General features: G+C 36.4%; 1 protein-coding gene across 1 annotated transcript in view; it reads right to left on the reverse strand.

Moving 5' to 3' along the window:
* LOC149147520 (tRNA (guanine(26)-N(2))-dimethyltransferase 2-like) overlaps window positions 1-15,683 on the reverse strand; it is a 46,326-nt gene extending 30,643 nt beyond the window's left edge. The window contains exons 1-2 of the mRNA XM_089445779.1: window positions 15,204-15,683; window positions 14,385-14,765 (exon numbers count right to left, since the gene is read on the reverse strand). Of these exons, the coding sequence (XP_089301905.1) occupies window positions 14,385-14,765; window positions 15,204-15,533 (711 nt within the window). The 5' untranslated portion in view covers window positions 15,534-15,683. The remainder of the gene's footprint in view (window positions 1-14,384; window positions 14,766-15,203) is intronic.
* Window positions 15,684-22,299: the final 6,616 nt, after the last annotated feature.

The raw sequence follows: 22,299 nt of genomic DNA on the forward strand, positions 1-22,299 counted from the left end.
CATTTGTGTAATGTAAAGGAGATTTCCCTCTCGAAGAGGCTGATTTTGAAGTCGTTGATCTATCTTTTTGTAAACTGGTTTCATAACATTTGGTATCAGAACCTTTGGATTCTAGGGTTTCGTTGCTCCAAACGAGTCATCGTGGAATTTTCACTATAACTTTTTGTCTACGAAGTTTCAGAAGCTAAAAAAACCCATTTGAGCCGAAATCATTCTGAACCTCGGGTCCAAATTTCAGATCTTGTCTCGCTATATTTTCGGAAATATGATCTAAGGAAGTTAGGGTGTTTGCAAGCTCCAGAATTCCATCTCAAACAGGTCATTGTGGCATTTTCGCTATACCTTTTTTTAAGAAGGTTCAGACGCTAAAATTAAAACCCATTTGAGTTGAAAACTTAATAAAGCTCGAGCCCAAATTTCAGATCTTGTTTCACTATATTTTCGGAGATATGGTCCAAGATATTTAGGGTTTTTGCAAGCTCCCGAATTACATCCCAAATAGGTGACCTTGGGAAAATCGTCATAACTTTCTATCTGAGCATCAAATTGAAATTTTATAAAAAGCCACAGAAAGAGGACGGCCTGTAATTTTATGTGTATCGATTTCAGGTGCTAAAGTCGAAATAGTGACACGTGGTACTTCGTACAAGTTCACTCTACTGAACCAGTCTATAATCAGGTCATTGTGGGAGATTTTCCATGACTCTTCCTTAGAGAATCCAATCTTGATCAGACTTGCGAGGTTGAAAAGAGGACTCAGAGGGCTACCGTAGGATGCAATTTCAAACCTTCGATATCTTAAATTACATAGATACAACAGATTCAATATCAAGCTCCTACAAAGTGAAAAAATGTGTGTAGTTTTTTTTTAATTTTGCATAAGTTTGAAAGAATTCAAAGGGCATAGTTAAGCATAATTATCATTAATTGATGTCCCGAAAAAAGAAAATGGAAACACCTAATAAGCAACCTGAAAACTCTAGCATGACTCATGAAGAAGAGAAAGAAATGCAACATGATATATCAAAATTACGAGACCAAGTACAACAAAAGTTACTCTCACAAAAAGTAACAGAAGCTAAGATGGATGGTTTAAAGCAATGTTGCAAGCATCAGCATCGAGATAAAATCAGCAAAGGTCCGGAAAACCAAAAAATCGGGAAAATATTGGTAAAAATTGGCAAACATCGACAAAATCAAGATACCATCAAAATATCAGTAAAAATCAGCGAACATCGGCTAGGCCAAAAAATCGTGATTTCAAGATAAAATCGGGATGTTATCAAGCATCGGATTGAAATTTTGTAAAAAGCCACAGAAAGAGGACAGCATATAGTTTTCTGTGTATCGGTTTTAGGTGCTAAGGTCGAAACAGTGACACGTGGTACTTCGTACAAGTTCGCTATAATGAACCAGTCTATAATCAGGGCATCGTGGGAGATTTGCCATAACTCTTCCTTGGAGAATCCAATCTTGATCAATCTTGCAGGGTTGAAAAGAGGACTCGGAGGGCTACTGTAGGACGCAATTTCAAACATTCGATATCTGAAATTACAAAGATACAACAGATTCAATATCGAGCTGCTACAAAGCGAAAAAAGGTGTGTAATTTTTTTTAAATTTTGCATAAGTTTGGTTTGAAAAATTAGTTTGAAAGAATTCAAAGGGCATAGTGAAGCATAATTATCATTAATTAATGCCCCGAAGAAAGAAAATGGAAATACCTAATAAGCAACATGAAAGCTCTAGCATGACTCATGAAGAAGAGGAAGAAATGCAACATGATATATAAAAATTACGAGACCAAGTGCAACAAATTTACTCTCACAAAAAGTAACAGAAGCTAAGATGGATGGTTTAAAGCAATGTTGCGAACATCGGCATTGGGATAAAATCAACAAGGATCTGAAAAACCAAAAAATCGGGAAAATATCGGTAAAAATTAGCAAACATCGACAAAATCAAGGTACCATCAAAATATCAGTAGAAATCAGCAAATATCGGCTAGGCCAAAAAATCGTGATTTCAAGATAAAATCGGGATGTTATCGAGATGTTCACAACACTGGTTTAAAGAAATGCGTGGAAGCTAAGATGAATGGTTTAAAGAAAGGTGTGGAAGCTAAGATGAATGGTATAGAAGAAAAACTTAAAGGCAACATGGAAGATTTGAAGATAGATTTGACAAAGTTGCTACAAAAAATGCTTACTAATGGCGAAAGGGTAGTAAAGGAAACTCATGATGAGAACAAAATAAATGTTAATCATGATTTCATAGACTCTAACATTGGATTGAAGACCCACCATGTTCCAAAGATCGATATGAAGAAGTTTGATGACAAGGATCCCATAACATGGATACTACAGATGGAGCAATATTTCGATCTCCATAATGTGCAAAACACACAAAAGGTACGCATTGCAACTTTATATTTGGAACCAAATTAGTTTGTATGGTATCGATGGCTTTGCTCTTGTAAACAAATTGTCACTTGGGCAATTTTTATGGAAGAAATGATAGCACATTATGAAGATACAAAAAGCAACACCTTTTTTAGCCAATTGATAAATCTCAAACAAAAGGGTTCAATGATGGAGCACATTGAGGACTTCAAAAAATTGAATATAAGGGTAAACTATATTTCAGAGGAGCATAGGATTGATGTGTTCATAGGGACTTTAAAGGATAACATCCAACATGAGGTTCACCTTTGGGAATCTGATTCATTGGAGAAGACATTCAAGTTGGCAAGAAAAATGGAAAGGAAAATTATGGAAACAAAGGAAGCCTACGACTCACAACTATAAAGATGGAAGTGTTGTTGCCCCTAGCCTTCCACAAATTACAAGGTTGACACCACAACAAATGGAAGAAAAAAGAGCAAATGGGCTTTGTTACAGTTGTGATAGCAAATACTAAAAGTCATAAGTGTGCTGAGAAGAAATTATTTTACATAGATTGTGAAGAGGAGGAAGAAAAAGAACAAGAAACGTCAAAAGAAGAGGATATACACTAGGAACAAACCCTAGAGAAAGAAGAAATGAATCTGACCATATCTTGTAATGCATTGGCCAAAATTACCACTCCTAAAACTGTCAAGATAAAAGGACATATCAAGAAGAAAAAGGTAATAGTGTTGATTGATTCGGGCAGTACCCATAATTTTATTCATTATAAGATAACCAAGGAATTGAATTGCTTCCTATATCCAGCACCAGAGTTTCAAGTGATGGTTGCAAGTGGAGGAACCATAAATTGCTCTCGAAAGTGCCATAATATCAAGCTATCCATGGGAGAATATGTATTAAATAACCCAATGCTTTCCATTCCAATGGGTGGTGTTGATGTTGTACTAAGGGTCCAATGGCTACAATCCTTGGGTACAATAGCTTTTAACTTTCAAGAACTTTTCATGAAATTTTTTTCAAAAGGAAAGGAAGTTGAATTAAGGGGTATCGCAAGGAAACCAGGAAAGATAATCAGCTCTAACGGAATGACAAAGCTTCTAAAAAAAGAACAACAAGGCGTAATTGCACAATTATGTTCGCTAGAGGTTCCCACATCAAAATCATATATTTCTCCAAATCTCCAAAAAGTCTTTGACAATCATTCCAAGGTATTTGAGACTCCCAAAGGCCTCCCACCTATTTGTAATCATGATCATGCTATTCATTTGATCCCAAGAAGTGTTCCTCCAAACATCATGGCCTGTAGATATCCTTATGCCCAGAGAGTGAAATTGAATGTATGGTTGCAGAAATGCTAGAGGTTGGTATAATTCAACCTAGCCAAAGTTCTTTATCTACTCCAGTAGTATTGGTGCACAAGAAGGATGGGTCATGGCGCATGTGTCCAGAATATAAGGAGTTCAACAAACTCATTATTAAAGATAAATTTCCCATTCCTATCATTGATAAATTATTGGATGAATTGACGATAATGTCAAACACCAAGCAACCTTGGCCCCTGATATGTTAGATCAGCATAATGCCAAGAAAGCAAAGCAAAATACTGAAATAGGAACTCTTGGAGTTGATGTTTTTCTACCACTAGCCCCATGCCACCTCACTCTGTTGAATCCTCAATGTCGTTCCCAAGTTTCCCACACATGCCTCCAAGGCCAAGTCAAACTCAAGGCCATACAAGTCCTTTGACTCCTTCCTTCAACACTGGAGGTGGAAACATAAACACCTTTTTTGCTCCCCGCACAAAACCCGGTTCCCAACCTACCTTGGATGCCACTGGTTGGAAAAAATATCCATAGTCAGGCAAGGAAGGCCATTGCTAACTTTTGGTACTATTCTGACATACCTTTCCACTGTGCCAGAAGTCCTTATTGGCAAGCTATGATTGATACAATTGCTATTGCAGGTCCAGAGTTCAAAGCCCCTACATCAGAGAGCCTTAGGACAGATATGTTGGTAGAGAGTGTTGAAGATGTCATGCTTGTGTTAGCTGAGTATCGTTCATCATGGGTAGAAACAGGGTGCACCATCATAAGTGATGGATGGACAGATCAGAGGAATAGAACTTTAATAAATTTCCTTGTATCTTGTCCCGCGGGCACAATGTTTCTCAAATCAGTGGATGCTTCAGACAAGGTTAAGACTGCCTAACTTCTCTGTGAAATGATGGAGGAAGTCGTTCAAGAAGTGGGAGAAGAACATGTTGTACAAATTGTCACCGATAATGTAGCTAATTATATGACTGCTGGTAGACTTTTTGAGATTAGGCACCCCACTATTTTTTGGACCTCTTGTGCTACCCATTGCATAGATTTAATGCTTGAGGACATTGGTAAGCTTCATTGGATACATGAGGTTGTGGAGAAGGCAAAATCCATAACCAAATACCTATACAACCACACTATTGTCCTAAACACTATGAGAAAATACACTGAAGGTAAAGAAATTGTTCGACCTGCAGTGACTAGATTTGCAACAAATTTCATATCTTTGCAATCTGTCATTGAGCAAAAGATAAATCTGAAGAGAATGTTCTTGGGACCTGAGTGGATGGAATCTAAACATTCCAAGACCCTTGAAGGCATCAAAATTGTTGCACTTGTGTTTAATGATGGTTTCTGGAAAGATGTCGAAGAGATTATTGCTGTGACGGAGTCCCTTGTTACAGTTCTCAGGTACTTCAAGTCTTTTAACTTTTTCATATTTTAAATTTCATTTCAAGCTTCTTTTTATTTACAATGTTTCATATTTCTTTAAATTTGAATGCTAGAACTTTCAGGATGGTTGATGGTGACAAACCCGCTATGGGTTACATTTATGAGGCGATGGATCTCGCAAAGGAGGCCATCAAAAGAAGATATGGGGATGATGAGATAAAATATATGCCTCTTTGGAACATTATAGATGCATATTGGGATAGGAAATTGCATTCCCCCTTACATGCTGCTGGGTACTTCTTAAACCCACAATATTTTTATGATAAGAGCAAATTTAATGAGGATGGGGAGGTTGGCAGAGGACTTATGACATGCATGGAAAGGTGCTTCCCTTATCCAAAACATCAAAGTCGTGTCTTTTCCCAGCTACAAGATTATAGGGCGCCATCTAAATTGTTTGCCTATACCAGTGCTATAAGACAAAGGTCTAAGATGTTGCCAGGTACCCAGCTTGAAGGCTTCATCAATTCATTAAATTTGTTTAAACTTTATTTTGTATGTTAAATGTTTTATTAAATTTTCTTTTCTTTTTAAGTTTTTACTATTTAGTACTTCTACTCACAAACCCTTACCACTTGCTAGGTCTTTGGTGGCAAAACTTTGGTAGTGATACGCCAGATTTGAAGAGATTTGCCATTTGAATCTTAAACCAAGCATGCAGTGCTTCAAGTTGTGAACGCAACTGGAGCATGTTTGAGAAAATACATTCTAAGAAGCGCAACCGATTGACACAAAAACGCTTGAATGACCTTGTATTTTTCCATTACAATCTACGACTTCACAACAAACAAATACTAAGTGAGACTCGAGAGCTTGAATTTGAAGGTTTCATAATCTAGTTCGTACTCTTAAGTTCAAACTTCAAACTTCAAAGTGAAACTTTAATTCACATTTCAACGTCTCATGATAATGACAGGTATGGATCATTCACCAATCGACCTTGAAGAGATAGATTTGCAAACTACAAATGCGGAAGACTGGGTTTAATTAGATGAGCCTCCTCTTTTAAGCCTTCATGACTTGGAGAACTTTGAAAGTCAAGCAAGCAAAGGAGTGGAACGAATCGCTTCTAGTTCTCACTCTTAAGAGTCTTAGACTCTTAGTTGCTGATTTTTTTCTGATTAGTATGCAGTTTTTTGTAAACTTTTAGAAGCATATGCTTCTAAGGACTCAAGACTCAGTGCTTTGGATCATGTTTGGACTCATAACATATATGAGATACTTATTCATTCATGATATTTTGAACATCTATTGATATTATGCATTGTTTGGACATGCCTTTACCCAATATTAATGAAAAAATGTTTTTTTAATTCAATATATGTGTATATTTTTATTTAATGAATTCAACGATTTTTTGTCGATTTTTTCCCAATCCGATTAAAACTCTTCGCTCTTTTGCCTCGCCGATTTATTGCCGATTCAGAGTCTGGTAACATTGGTCTCTAGCATCCAAAAAAATCATGCTACAACAAATACCTACATATCATCAAAATCATTGCCAATATTGGGATCTTCACAGTGTTGTGAACATCGCCATAAAATCGCGATTTTTTCTCATTGCCCATAAAATCGGTGATTTTTCGAAAAAAATCACGAGTTGATATGAAAAAATCGCCGAGGCACGCGTCAGAGCGATTTTAAAGGTCAAATTTAGGCTTTTTCTCTCATTTTGTAGACAGAGGGAAAAGGTGGGAGCTAGGGAGGAGGAGAACTCATCTACAAGGGCAAGAGAGGAGAAAAGTGAAGGAATTTAGCATTCCAAGCAAAAAAAAATCAAGTTTGGACAAACTTTCTTCAGCAAGGCGTGGTTTTCAGTTATGGGCATCAAATTTGGCCATTTTTTTGTTTTTTCCTTGTTTTTCCTTAAATTTCTATCACCCATATATTTTCCATATGGGTCCAGCTAGGTAGGTGAGTTAAGGAAGGTAGGTTAGATGGGTACTTCGTTTCAATGTTTTGTGGGGTGAAATATCTCTCTCTTTGGTCGAGCAACTAAAGTTCCTTGGCCGTGAGCTTGTATCATGTGAAGGCGCATCTTGAATTTGAGTGTGTTTTTTTGTCATTTTTGTTGCATTTAGTGGAGGGTTTTTTTGGGTAAAAAATGCAAAATCTTGATTGTTAGTTTTATTTGTTTAATTTCTTCTTGTGCCCTAGTTTTTTTCCATGATTTTTGCTTGGGTTTGAATGTGTTTTTTTTGCCATTATTGTTGCATTGAGTTGAGGGTTTTTTTGTCAAAAATTCAAAATGTTGTATGTAAATTTTAATTTCATTTGTTTAACTTGCAATTCTTCTTGTGCCCTAGGTTCAAACTTCAATCTTACATTAAAACTCAAGATTCAACAAAGTTACAAACATGCCAAGGAAATTGGACCCTCTGTGGGAATTTGGTGAACCTGATGGAGGGTTTGACAAATCAATTTGACTTGCAAGTTATGTGAGCATCATATGACAAGGGGGCATACAGATTGACGTTCCACCTTGCACAAATTCCTGAACATGAGGCAGGGCCTTAAGAAATAGAGACAACCAAAGTGACCAAGGCAACTTTGAAGAGTCAAATGGCAGGGGGTGGAGTAACAAGATTAGGAGGTCACCGTGAGAGTGAAACTAGTTCTTCTTCAGCGTCAGCATCTACACTCACCGCATAACTGCCTCATCATTTTTTGTTCCTAGAACCAAACTTCAAGCACAGCCAACTATCACGTCAGCTCTTAAAAAAAGGGAGAAGGAAGAAGCTAACAAGTTGGGCAGGTGTCTTCTTTGGAATGATATTCCTTTCAACATTGCCAAGAACAATCTATTTTTCAACCTGCGATTGATGTTATTGTTATTGTTGGCCCAGGGTACAAAGCCCCTTCATATGATGACTTTAGAGGACGCATTCTTCAGAATGAAAAAGCTAAATGCACTAAGAGATTGGCGGAGTTTAAGGGCTCGTGGGCAAACACAGGATGCACTGTGATGTCAAATGGTTGGACCGATCAAAAAGGTAGAACCCTTATTAACTTCTTGATTAATTGTCCCAAGGGGACAATGTTTACGAAATCTACTGATGCATCTGCACAAATCAAAGATACACGGTTATTATGTGATTTGTTGGACGTGTTCATTCAGGAGGTGGGTCCACAACATGCTGTCCAAATCATAACGGACAATGCTGCAAATTATGTTGTTGCTAGAAGGATGTTTATGGAGAGGTATCCTAACTTATTTTGGAAACCTCGTATTGCACACTGCATTGATTCGATGTTGGAGAACATAGGAAAAATTCCTTTGTTAAAGACATTGTTGAATAGTCAAAAATCATTACAAAATGTATATATAATCATGCATATGTGCTTAATTTGATGAGAACATTCACCAACAACAAGAAGTTGGCACGCCCTGTCATTACACGATTTGCCACTAGCTTCATATCTCTTCAACCCTCCTAAATTCTATGTGGGATGTGAAGTGAATGTTTCTTTCAAAGGAGTGGCGTGCTTTGCCATATAGCCGCAAACCAAAGGGAGAGGCCATATGTAAGCTAGTTTCATACTAGGAAAGCTTCTAGGCGAGAGTGCAAAAAGTGTGTAGCATCACTGAACCTTTGGTAAAGGTTCTTCGATTAGTTGATGGAGACAAGCCCACAATGGACTACTTGTATAAGGCCATGGATAGGGCCAAAGAATCCATTCGCAACTACTATGATGATAAGGAGAATGAGGGGTTTCAGAGACAACAACACATATGGGAAGTGATTGATGAGCAATGGAACAATACACTCCATCGTCCCATTCATGCTGCAGGGATCTACCTGAACCCCACATTTTCTTACTCCTGTGGCTTCTTATTTGATGTTGAGGTCATGAATGGATTATTCACTTATGTTCAAAAGATGGTGTCATCTTTAGCAGAACGTGCAAAAATCTCCAAATAAATGGAGATGTACAGGATAGCAAATGGAACATTTAGCTTTAACATGGCTATTATTGATTGAAAACTAAAATGCTAGGTAAGCTTTAGTTTGTTTCAAATTCAATTGTCTCTTCATACTTTGCTTCAACTTTCAAATTTCAATTTTTTCTTATGTTTATCTTCTTTGTTGTAAATGCATGGTGGAGAAACTATGGTGGCAGAGTACCCAATCTCCAAAGGCTTGCCATTCGAATGCTCAGCCAAACTGTAGCTCCTCCGGATGCGAGCGCAACTGGAGTGTATTTGAAAAAAATACACACCAAAAAGCGTAACAGGTTAAATATTCCACTTCATGTTTTGAATTCATTAAATAATATTTTTTAATTATTAATTTATTATTTATAACTTATTAATTTATGACCCTTGTACAGGTTGGAGTCCCAATGACTTAATGACATGGTCTACGTCTACTACAATCTTCGATTGTGGGTGAGGCAACTTGAGAAGACATCTGATGTGGAGGCCATCTCATTGGATAGGATTAAGACCACTGTTGCATGGAGGGTTGAGGACGAGAGACCTGTCATGGAGTCAGCCCCTGATTGGTTAGAGGAGAAGATAGTGGAGGGGTTAGCAACTGCAAAGGAGGAGGAACAGGACGAGGTGACACCACCTACCATGGTCATCAATAGAGGACGTGGTCTACCTCCTATAGCTCCTAGTTCTTCAGCTTCTAGAGCACAGATAGAGTCCACTACCAGTGCCAGCGCCAACGCCTTCTTCATCTAGAGGGAAAGTTGTTACATTTTCTCGCAAGAGGGGCAGAGGAAATCGAGTAGTATTAGTTATTTGGTTCATTTCATTGTGTATGACATTATGGCTCATGATATAAGTACATTATTATAAATTTTGTTGATATTTTGAGGCTGAGTTGAGACTCGGAACTTAGTATTCAGGACATGATTCGTTGTTATGTGTGATGTAGCACTAGACATGATAATACACATCTTATATATCAGTTCTCTTTTCATATTTATGTGTCAATGCATTTATTTTATGTTGTGGGTATTTGCCAATTTTTTCCCAATTTTTACGATTTTCTTTGATTTCAGATCCTCGTCTATTTAATCCTGATCGCAATGTTCGCAACATTGGATATTTGTCATCAATATAACCCTCTAAGCATTAAAATAAGATAATAAAAAAAAACATAGCATGTCAAGTCAAGATTTTGTTTGAGCGATGGGTACATTTTTAGTAGTCATGATAGAGGATTTCAGCAACCAATGCCACTAACATCAAAGTACATAGAGGGATTGGTGTTCTTTATTAAATACTAGTTCCTTACCCTCATACACGACAAAATCCAATGGAAACGTTGCAATCCTTGCAATCCTAATATCCTGAAAAATTGTTAAGGCTGCTGGATTTTGAATGAAATCTAAAATTCTACTCTCCATATGAAATCCAATGAGGTTGGAACCACTCTCAAACATCCTGAGCCATTTCATGGTAATGTTAAAAATTTAAGTATAAGGATGGAAATGAAGTGAAACTTGAATGGAAAGTGCAACAAGCTAACAAAGATGAATCAAGATACAAAAGATGACTTCGGGTAAGATCCAGACATCCAAGCAAAGGTTGAAGCACTAAGCATATACTCCACTGATTTAAAAAACTGAAGCTTCAACAAAGGCTTCTAGAAGATTGGTGGAGTATGCTCGGAAATATGACTTCAAGGACATTGGAGGGCCCATCCAACACACCCCCTTTGCTTCAGAATCAGGCAAGTTTCCCTTAACAAGTTTATTGTCTGTTTATAAAGGTTTGGTGGCAATATGCTTTGGGGTAGATTTGGTACTGTGTTTTGTAAACCAGAAAAGTAGCATCTGCATCTTCAGATTTGTGCAATATTCAAGAATACGTGTTTAGATAACAATAAAAAGGGTTTTTCACTTCAGCATCAGGCAACTTCCCTTAAAGAGTTCATCAGATGTTTATAAAGGTTTGGTACCAATATGCTTTGGCCTAAATTTGGTAACAGTGTTTCTGCACCGAGAGTAACAAGGTGCATCATGCAGCTCAGATAGATGTGTCACATCTGTAATGATAATTGACTAAATTGAAACAAAAATGAAGTCTGTAAAAGTGATATTTTTTAAGGTGACCATATTAATAATAAAAAAAGGCCAGCTCTATTGCAAATGGGCAGTCATGCCTATCCTTGACTATGGGATTCCATGGGGTTTATTTAATGGCACCTCTCAAGGCCTTCCTCCTGTCTATATCACAGGCTCTGCTGGACCTGAACCTTGAGGTTCAAAATTTGGGAAACCACACAAAACCCATAGAAGTTCATCGGGTTCGAGGCTAAGCGGCACAGAAAAATAATGAGCAAGCAGGTTACAGGGCATAAAAACTCATTCAAATTCGTTAGGTTCGAGGCCAAGTGACAGCTGTGGCAGTTTAAAAACCCTGGGCAAACAAGTTACAGGCATAAAAATTTGTTCAAGTACGTGAGGTTCAAGGAGAGCCAGCAGAGGAGGTTACAGGACAAGCACATTACAGGTTCGAAATAAAATTGCACGAATCTGCGTTACGGAACTAAAATCTCACACAAGTTACAGATTGGGGTTACGGCCCACGGGTCTAGGTCACAAATTACGGTTATGGGTGTAAAATGTCACCATGCTTCGAATGGAATCAAGCAAATGCTATTTATTCTATACATCCATGATCCAAGAGAACATATGTTACAAATTAATAAATCTAGTAATGAATCGATAGTTCTGTGGGCAATCAGCCCTAACTTACTGTGTTTATTAAAGAATCATGTCGCTGTTAGAAAATCCTTATTACTGTGGAAATCTTTGTGATATTTCTTTGGTAGCTACTGTTGAATGGATGAATGAATGAGTATTGCTGTGTATAATATTTTTTATTATTGTTAACCCTAGACAATCATAGAACCATAAGGGCAAAAATTACCCTAGGATATCAGAATAACAGTTCAAAATTGGATCCCAAATAATATATTATCAATACTTAGTTTTAGACAAAAAAACATAAATATACTAGTATCCATGCAGAAGCCAAAAATCAGCTTATCAACTCCAACAATCAATATGAAGTGAAATAATGCTTGACAATAGTCCAAAAAAATATATATACCACACATCTGTAAATCCAGTACCTGCCGCTGTGCTTAGGACGTTTCCTCATTTTGATCCAAACTTCAATGTAAGGACACGTCTGGACATTTATATCTTTCCACAGACAAATTCCTATAGTATTACTACCTACATAAATCTTGCCAAATTATACCCAGAGGAAGCATCACCACAGATCCATTATGAGAAAAGCATACACATCTGTAAATCCAGTACCTGCCGCTGTTTAGGACATTTCCTCATTTTGATCCAAACTTCAATGTAAGAACACGTCTGGACATTTATATCTTTCTACAGACAAATTCCTATGGTATTACTACCTACATAAATCTCGCCAGATTATACCCAGAGGAAGCATCACCACGGATCCATTATTATAAATGCATAGGTATGCTTGAACCTCAAATTGCATTAATGTCTTTTCTCATTGGTACTTCATTTTGCTAGTACTACACAAATTTCATGAATTAATGTCAGAATCATCATAAGAATAGCGATGTTGAATTAAATCCTCAACAAGGGATATGCCATCATAGTTTATGAAGCTTACAAGAAGACATCACGAGGGCAAGAAGCGCAGCAATGGGAACCCATGAAATTTCATGAATTTAAAAGCAGAATCATCATAAGGAGAGTAGTGATATTAATGTGGAACTAAATCCTCAACAAGGGACAAGCCATCATAGTTTACTAAGCTTGCTAGAAGACATCACAAGGGCAAGAACCACAGGCAACCCTAACCCACAAATCACACTGGCACATCTAAGCAATGTTTGAACTGGAGGTGAAGGAGGATTCTAACACATCAACTCAAGAAATTACACTCCAAAGCCAGATCGCTTATTGGAAAAGCTTTTGGTAAGCCTAATGCTTCATAAGTTCATACAGTATTCATGTCTCACAGTCATTGTCTAGGTGGGATTATTACACTCAAATCCTACACTGAAAAGTTACCACAAGAGTCCCTTTTGATTCTTGAATCAATGAATCATGGTGGTTGATTCGAAAGAATGTGGGAGAATGTAGAATAAAGAAGATTTCATGAGTTGAATCTGAATAATTATAACCTCAAAAGGTGTGGGATGAACTTTTCAGAAAAGGGAGGGAGGAGAGAAACTTGCAGCCTCCATCTCCCCTCTGCAGCCCCTGCCTCCTATACTACTAGGGTTTCACCCACAGTGGCAGGAAACTTGTCAGTGGCCAGGCAGAGCAAGGAGGTAGTTGCACTGGAGAGGAATGGGGCAAAAGTACCTCTGGAAAATAGCCTATCTTGCTGTTACAGGATTTGGTTCAGGGACTTGTGCCTTGCGCCATCTATTCTGTCTTAGGCTTTTGATGGCAGAAGAGTTTCAGATCTGCACTGGAACGCATGTCCTCTCACCTGTTCTTTGTCATCTCTTGACGGCTGTGTTGCTCAGATGGCATGAGTTCCCATGGGTTATGCATGTTGCTTCACATCCGTGTTTGCGCCTGCGTCAGCATGTTTCTGGTGGCCAGTTTGTGTTCTTGGACTCTTTGGACAATATCTGTTGCCCCATGCTGCTGTTTGCGCCAGCTGCATTTCCATGCTCATGGTGGCATTTTGACCGCTGTTATTTGTTGCCACTGGGCAGCAAGACGGGTCTGTTCCCTGCTGCTATCCGGATATGGGCTGTGGTGCTATGCACAGATGGACAAGGGGCTGGTGTTTACTGCCTCTTGACAGAGATTCTCTAAGCATCAACTCCCAGTTGGGGCAGAGCATAGTTCAGGGTTTCATGATTCTGGTTTGAAATAGCCTTGGGATTGTGTTCTTACCCATCCACCCCATCAACAGTTTGTGAGAAATGATTAACTGGTTTCAGTGTCGAGAATCATTCTGTTCCCTTGCATGACTGCCTGAGGAGTTTTTTGTTTAGCTGATAGTGGTCTAATCATAATATTCATCCAATTCAGGCTATTGACAAGGGGTGATGTTGGAGCCCAATTTTGGAGTTCTTCTTAGTTCTTGCTAAAATGGAAGCTACGATTTTGCTTAGTTCTTGATAAAATGGAAGCTGCATATACAGCCCACCCCTTTTAATGTAAAAGCTCTCTAAATAACATTTCATTAATAGTCAAAGGAAGCTTCTATGTGAAGAAAAATTATAACCTCAAGAATGCGAAGTGGCTCTAGTTCTTCGTGTACTCTCCGCACTGCTGGTTTGCCTGCTTCATCTGCAACTGCAACTACTTCCTCCGCAAGGTCAGCTTGAGCTCCTTGATCTGAGACCACCTCTTCTCCATTGCCTTTTCCTGATTGGACCGTATCTAGCGTAGAAGCTGGTTCATTCGTCTCGCCATCGTCAGCCAACTTAGATGTCTCTGGTCCAGGGTAACAATCGTCATCTGCTAAATCAGTCTGAGGCTGAGGATGGCCGCCGCTTGTTCCTGTTTTTCGGTTTTTTTTTTTCGCCCACATTGCATCATGCTCTTCCTTACGCTTACCCACAAAAGTCCTTAGCACTGCAATTGACAAGTCTCTGTTCACAACCTGCATCCCATGAAGAACACATTTCAAATGTCTGCAATGAGGATGAAAATAGCACATAACTACTGCCCACAAAAGCCTGAAACTCTATCTAATTCATTCTTTCAGATGCTGAATTTGACTAGTTCTACGCACCATCTTTTGTATTTGAATATTTGCAGTAATCTCTCTACGAAGAAACCAAATAATTACCTAGGAAATTTCCACTCAAATATGCAATAAAATAATCAAAACACTGAGCTGGGAAACCTGATTCAATTACTTGAATCTCGATACAACAGATATTGATCTAAATGATTCCAATATCTCCCCTCTCTCAAACTATTTCGTAGTGTCCCCAACTGATTTGGGGTTTGATCGTCCCCTCTTCTGCAAAGCTAATAATCATTTTTCTTTGAAATTAGAAAGCATTTAATTTTGAAAACTTCAAATTTTAAATACCTGTGTTTTGTTGTAAAAGACATCATTGCCGTGAACAAGAATATCAGCTTCTCCTTCCTTGAGTATGGTGTACTGGGTGGGATCTGTGGGTAGCTGCTGCTTAGTCTTTCCCTCGGCCATTTCTTCTTTTGTCAAAGTATGCAACTTTAACTTCTGCTGACTGACAAATGAGGGAAATCTCCACAAAATCGGATTCTGGGTCGAGGTTGCGATAGCAGCAGCACAGATTGATATTTTGCTGCAAGTTCTTGATTGTAGGCAGTACGTGAAATTTATCCTAAACAATATCTGCTCAATGCCAATCCTAATCCGACGACGACTTGCCACCATCACTAAAACCCTAAGCCTCGCCACCGGATTCTCTTAAACCCTATTTTCCTCATCGGGGAGTTCGTCTATAGGCTGCCCCATAACGCCCACACGTGCCGCCGACAACATTGTTACAGGGAATCAATTGTGATAGAGTTTACACACACAATGAACAAAATTAAATTACATTTCTAATACCACCCTTTCATGCTTATGTTTCTAACCGGTATTTTATGGCCTGGTCTAACTTATAGAAGGTATTTTATGACCCAGTGAATTGGAGTTTATTATCACACGCGGACTTTCTATAACCCAGTGTAATTTATAGATGAATTGGAGTTTATTATCATTCGTAAAATAATTAAAAAAAAAAATTGTCATTTTTTATTTTTTTAAATGCATTTTTGAATGTATAAATGAATTTAGCACTCTAACAAATTTCAAGAGGCATTCTAAATCTATAGATTAGATAACTTAAACTCAAGTTTTTAAAAATTCGAACAAAATTTGGTAACGGAAAAAATATCTTGAAAAAAATCATTTCATCCATAAGTTAGATTAACCCGATTTTTTTTTTTATTTTTTTTTGGACATTTATGAAAATTTATGTAATATATTGAGGATTTTGTATTAGATTAGTTACCAATTAAATTAATGTTTGTATATTTGAGTTTGTTTTTACGATTAAAATGTTTTTGGTTTTTTAGCATTGAATTATTTATACATTTAAAAAAATTAACAAGAAAATAACATTTTATTAAAAATTGGACCGATCAAAATGTGAAATAGTTAGAGAATCATTTTATATTTTGGAAGTTAACATTATTAAGAAGTTTTGTTTTTATTTTTAAATATAGATTTCATACTTACTAAATATTGTTTTTTTTTAATATTATTTTGATTGAAATTACTTTTTAATTTTGTAGTGAAACTTGTTCTTTTTAAATATTATTTTGATTGAAATTACTTTTTAATTTTGTAATGAAACTTAAAATAGTTTTTGGTTAGTTATGAGTTCATATTAAAGGTCAAAAACCCAAAGGTTCTTGGTAGGGAAAATAGCATTACCCTTATAGACATCCAATAAGTTTTTTATAGGAGTTAATTTTCCTTTAATAATTTGTAAATAGTAATGATTGGTGGTTGTCTTCATAGATTTGGAGTCAACATAGATTTGTAAATAGCTTGGTGGTTGTCTTCATTGTTGGTTGACAATTGAGTTATAATGGGTTCTGTCACCTCTAAGATTAAAAATAATAATATTAAGAGGAAGAAAAGCCCATTAAATTTAATAAATGGTTGCATCCATTAGTGAGGAGTGAAGAATTTTTTATTTTTGGGCAAGGTTTAATTCTCACCAGTTACCAACAATCTCAATTTTTGTGATGTGTTTAAGGGTGTGACAAGATGTTTCTAAAGAAGTCTATTGGGTTTAGCTTGGACAATTGTAAAGGAATATCATCCCTCCCGCTAAGATCAATCCCTCCAAAGTGATATGTTGAGCTCTTAATGAGTATATTAGATTGAGCCCCAACATTACATGTTTTAAAAAGGGTATTCAATTAACCAGTTATCTACTCAATATTTTAAAATAGAAAGGTTTACTTCTATGATTGAAATTAAGCTAAAGTTTACACTAGCTAACAATGATAAATAAGTCGAGAGGAGCAAGTCAATTTTGTAGCAAACAAACATTCTTTTCAAACTTGAATCTAATAAGAATTAGAGAAAAACTTTAAGCATCGACAAAATTCTACCATGATCTAAGATCTATGCATAGTAGAACCATGCCCTTCAAATTTTATCCAATTTTAAATCAACTTATATAGTAAAAATTCTATTAAAATCTTTAAACCAATGAGAAATCTAACTTTGTATACACACTCGGTTAAGAAAAAAAAATACTATAAAATTAAATACCTCTAATTCAAAACAAATTCAATAACTTAACTTATATAATCTCTTTATCAAATGACATATCCTTAAGCCTTTCCCTAAGGCCCTCTATTTCAAAACAAATTCAACAACTTATCTTATATAATCTCTTTATCAAATTATATACCCTTAAGCCTTTCTCCAAGGCCCATTTTGACAACTTGTGATGGCTCAAGTATAAGCAAAAACTATGGATCTTTTGTTAATGAAGTCTTTGAAAACTAATGCCTAAGTCAAAGAAAGTTTTATTTTTCTTATTTTTATTTTTACATAGACTTTCGTGATAGGAGTTGTACTAATATATAAAGCATTAACATGTTTGTGTGTCCAAACATTATATTGTTGGGTACATTAAAACTAGTATAGATTCATCTTAACCACAAATCTACCAAGAGCCAAGAGGGATCAAATCTCATTATATGCAAACCTCTTTTAAGAATGCAAAACTTGAAAAAAAATATTTACATGTCAAGAGATTTAATCCCTTTTAGTGCTTGATAAATCTCTTGGTTTTTTGTCTCTCTCTATAAGACTATGTGTAATTTTTCATTGTTTAAATTGTATTTATTATTCGATAATTTTTTATAATTAATTTTTTATATTAAAAATTGAATTAGTTACACATTTTTCTCTTACTAAGAAGTAATTAAATTATTTGACATTTAATTACTTTTTTCTTCCGAACATTTAAATATTTTACTAAGGTAAACATTAACGCATAAACATATATACACACACATTTCTGATAATTGCTTGTGAAGTTATGTTGGCTTCTTATTACTTTTATAATGTTCTTTTCATCAAACAATTACCAAAACCATAAACAATGAAGATCACAAAAACATAATGAACACAAGATGTAGGCTATAAGTCGGGGGGGAAGCCCTCTAAGGGGAAAACCCAATCAAATTCTTCTCTTCATATAAAATCATATCAAAGTGAGAAATTCAAGACCCAAATACCAAGACCTCCTACAAGACCAAATTCAACCCTCCTCTCAAGCTCTTCCAACAAGTCAAAACCTTCTAAATCTGGTCAAATTTGAAATTTTTAGCCCCTGTAATAGAATTTGGGACTTGCAACTTCGGCCTCTACAATCCTACAACTTTGCACGTGTGATAGATTTAGGATAGAATTTAGGGCAAAAAGTTTGATTTTCTTCCTTCTTGATCTCCGCTTTCTCTCCCTTGACTTCTTATTCTTCTTCACTTGTATTTCGCTCTTCTTGGCACAGAAACCGAAACTTGCTTGAGATGCTCCAAATGAGGTCAAATTGTCCTCTATTTATACACATTCAGGAGGTTGAATGGGTCCCTTCTAGGGCCGACTTGGTCTTGTGGGGACAAAAATTGACATTTTTGACACAAATAAAAATATTTTTCCTCATTTTTTTCAAAGTCCAAATGGGACTTGACTCTAGTACAATAATTTGGCTCATGACAAATATCATTTTGACCTAAAAAGCCTTAGAAGCATGAAGAACACGCTTGACCTAAATAACCATTTGACTTGAGCATGAAGACCATGCTTGAAAAATAGTATTTCTTTTTCTTCTTTTACTTTTACATAAAGTACATAATGATACAAATTATGAAGACCAAACCTAGTTACATTTTTTAGTGCTCCCTCTTAACTAGGGGAGTATTCATAATTACATAATCGGTACAAGGATACTCTCAAATTGAAAAATTCTCATAAGAAGAGTTAAATTGATAAGCCATTATCAAGCATCAACATCATAACCAACATTGTCAAATTGCAACATAGCAAAGCCTTGACTTTGACAAGCTCTAACTTTCCACAAGATTAGATCATAATGTTGGGGGACATACATATGGATATCAACACCACAACCTCTTCAAGGCACATGCCCCATGTGGATGGTTCACCAAGTATGTCCTTACAAGACTATTCTTATCTTGGATTCCCGATCCTCAAATAATATTATTGTTCTTCAACTACTCTTATTGATGAGCCCCAGTATTGCAACAATAATGTTGCAACTTCTGAGGCGATCGACTTAAATTATCAACGTGGGGTTTGTACAAACGTAAGAGGTGTTGACACTATATGTGCAGCATGCAATGTGTCTTTCTTTCATTGGTCTGATGCAATGTCGTACAAACTTAAGAGGTTGCAACACTGTATGTGCAGTAGATGGTGTAATTCTACCTAAGTTGGTGCAAGAGACTATGGTACTCTATGTTTGTAGAAATAAAATGCAAAACTAATCCTAATTGCAAAAAAGGGAACCTACTTACTTTTACAAAAAGGAAACCTAATTACTTTTGCAGAGAGGAAATTCTAGTTACTTTTGTAGAAAGGAAAGACTATTCTACTTTGCACAAATGTAAATGCTAATCCTACTTGCAAAAATATAAACATTAAACTATCTGTAGAGTGTAAATGGTACGTCAAAAGGAAACCTAGTCTATGTAATAGAAATAACAATGTTGGAAGTGGGAATCCTAGTTTAAGATGCGTGAAACAAAACCTAATCATAAAATCATTCTTCAATCACTGGATTCAAGATAGATTTTGTCAATAAAGTTCACAATGTGCTTCATAAAGTAATCATGAAAATCACCGTTATGCTCTTCAAGTCATGAATATGTCCACTAATCCAAACTGTGGAGGTGATTTGTAATGGAGAAGAGGCAAGACTTAAGAGGACTTTGGTCTTACTCAATCACAAGATCTAGAGTCTAGGGTTCATGATTCAAGCCTAAGAGACAAAAAACCAAGTTTTTGGAGAAATTCAGGTTAAGTTTACACGTGCTACAGGGTTGCTACAAGTTTCTTAAAGGACTGCTACAGGACTGCTACACGAGTCACAAGATTGCGACATGACTATTACTCCTCGAGATAACTTGTTGAATGCCCAATCATATCAAATGCAAATGAGATGGGACACATTTTGTTATAAATTAGGATATATTGGGACTCCATTCCAAGTGGAATCACTCAAAAATGCCCCTGTTAACATGTGCTAAAAAATAACAAAAAATTACTACTATAAAAATCGAAAATTCAAGAATTAGTGAGTTAGTTAACCTATCAAATGCCTAACCTAATCAAGTGCAAATTCTATGGGGTAAATTTTGTTATTAACTTGAATGTTTTTATGACTTAATCCAAGTGGAATCAACTCAAATGAAGCTCATTAACACATTCTAAAAATAGCAGAAAATTATTACTATTTTGCTACAAGGGACTTCCAAAATTTTTAGATTTGTGAACTAGTAAACCAATGCATGTAGCTCAATGATGAATATGACTTTTCAAAGTTTTTCTAATGAGGTATCGTGCTTGTGATTGTGAATAACCTGCAAAACAACTCATTTCAATCATTTAACCAATATGACCTAAGACAAAAGAAGCATGAATGGTAAATGCAAAAATAAGAGATGCAAGTAACAAAGACATTCAAAGGAAATAAAGAAATTGTACAAGAGGGATCTAAGGCTCCTGAGATGGCCAAGCCTAAGGATGCTCAGAGTCCAATGAAGGAAACCAAGCTTTAGAAGCTAAAAATGGCACCAAGCTTCATTATTTGAATCAATCCAAGTACATCCTTGCTAGAAATGAAAGTGGAGCTGCTAAATAACAAGTTTTCTCCACAAGAAGATTAAAAAATACATGCCCCTAGAGTCCAATTCGAATTGATACTTATACAAAGTGATGAGGAAGCATTATCCTTGAAAGGAGGCGACTTTCCCCTCCAAATCCCTCAAAAAGTGGATATGGTTCCCAATACTAGGAATCTTCATTAAATGACAGGGAACACATTCCTAGATTTTCTCAATCAATGGAGCTCTATAATTTGTCAATAATTTCATGATATTTAGTTCATTTATTATCTAATCTTGGTCCATCTTGTAGTAGGGATCAAGTCCCTATATTATCTCATTTAGAATTTACACCATATTCTCCCAATATTCTGCAAAAATAAATAATATTAGGCACATAATATGCAATTATCTCTAAACCTTCCTAAGAACATATTAAAACTAAAAAACCATTATTAAGTGTAGAAGGAGAGATTTAATATAGCCTTTATGTGCCTAGGAAAGGTTAGATGGGCCTTAATTTGTGTCTAATTTGGAGGCCCATCATAGCCCCCTACTGAAATTGTTGCTCATCCTCTAAGCAACCTATTCATCTTCTTGCCATGTTATTCTTCGTGCAATTCTCTTCCTTAGCTCATTGTTCTTTGGGGAAAATGGTAGATGATTTGGATGGTTGCCTGCATTGGATGGCCTTCATGGAAAAACTTGCCATGGGAGCAAGTTGTGCCTCATTTTCCTGTAGTTGCTTTCTAAGCCTCTTGTTTTCTAACTATAGTTGCTCCTTCATGACTAATTCCTTTAGCCTCAAGTCAGTTAATTCCTTACCCATTTGTTGCACTTTTTCCTCCATGAGGCCCACATATTCTACCTTCTTGGATTTTGCAATTTGCATCCATCTATGAGTTCTGCCTCTTTCCCTTTCCAACTCAAAGAAGAGTGGTATTGCAAATTTGGTGGGTATAATTCTCCCATCCTCAATGAATTTGTAGTAGGATCCAAGGTCAAGTCATGGATCAGGCTCCTGGAGTTCTTGGAGGTCTTCTTCTCTCCTTTTTGATGTGGTTTCCCCTTCCTATAACATTTCTTATTGCTCCTGTATCAATCCCTTTTGCTCTTGTTGCAGTCCTTATTGCTCTTGTAGCAGTTATTTTTCTTCCTATAGCACACAACCCAAATCTTTGCATACCAAGAGGCAATGGGTCCACCTTTTTTTTTTTTTTCTTATTATTTTTTCAATTTTTTTCTCTTTTTTCATTGCATGCAAAATAAACTCAGTTCTCTTT

This window comes from Pinus tabuliformis, chromosome 9 (genome assembly GCF_031772625.1).
Source record: "Pinus tabuliformis cultivar Carrire ecotype Pingquan chromosome 9, CPIR1, whole genome shotgun sequence".
NCBI classification, from domain to species: Eukaryota; Viridiplantae; Streptophyta; class Pinopsida; order Pinales; family Pinaceae; genus Pinus; species Pinus tabuliformis.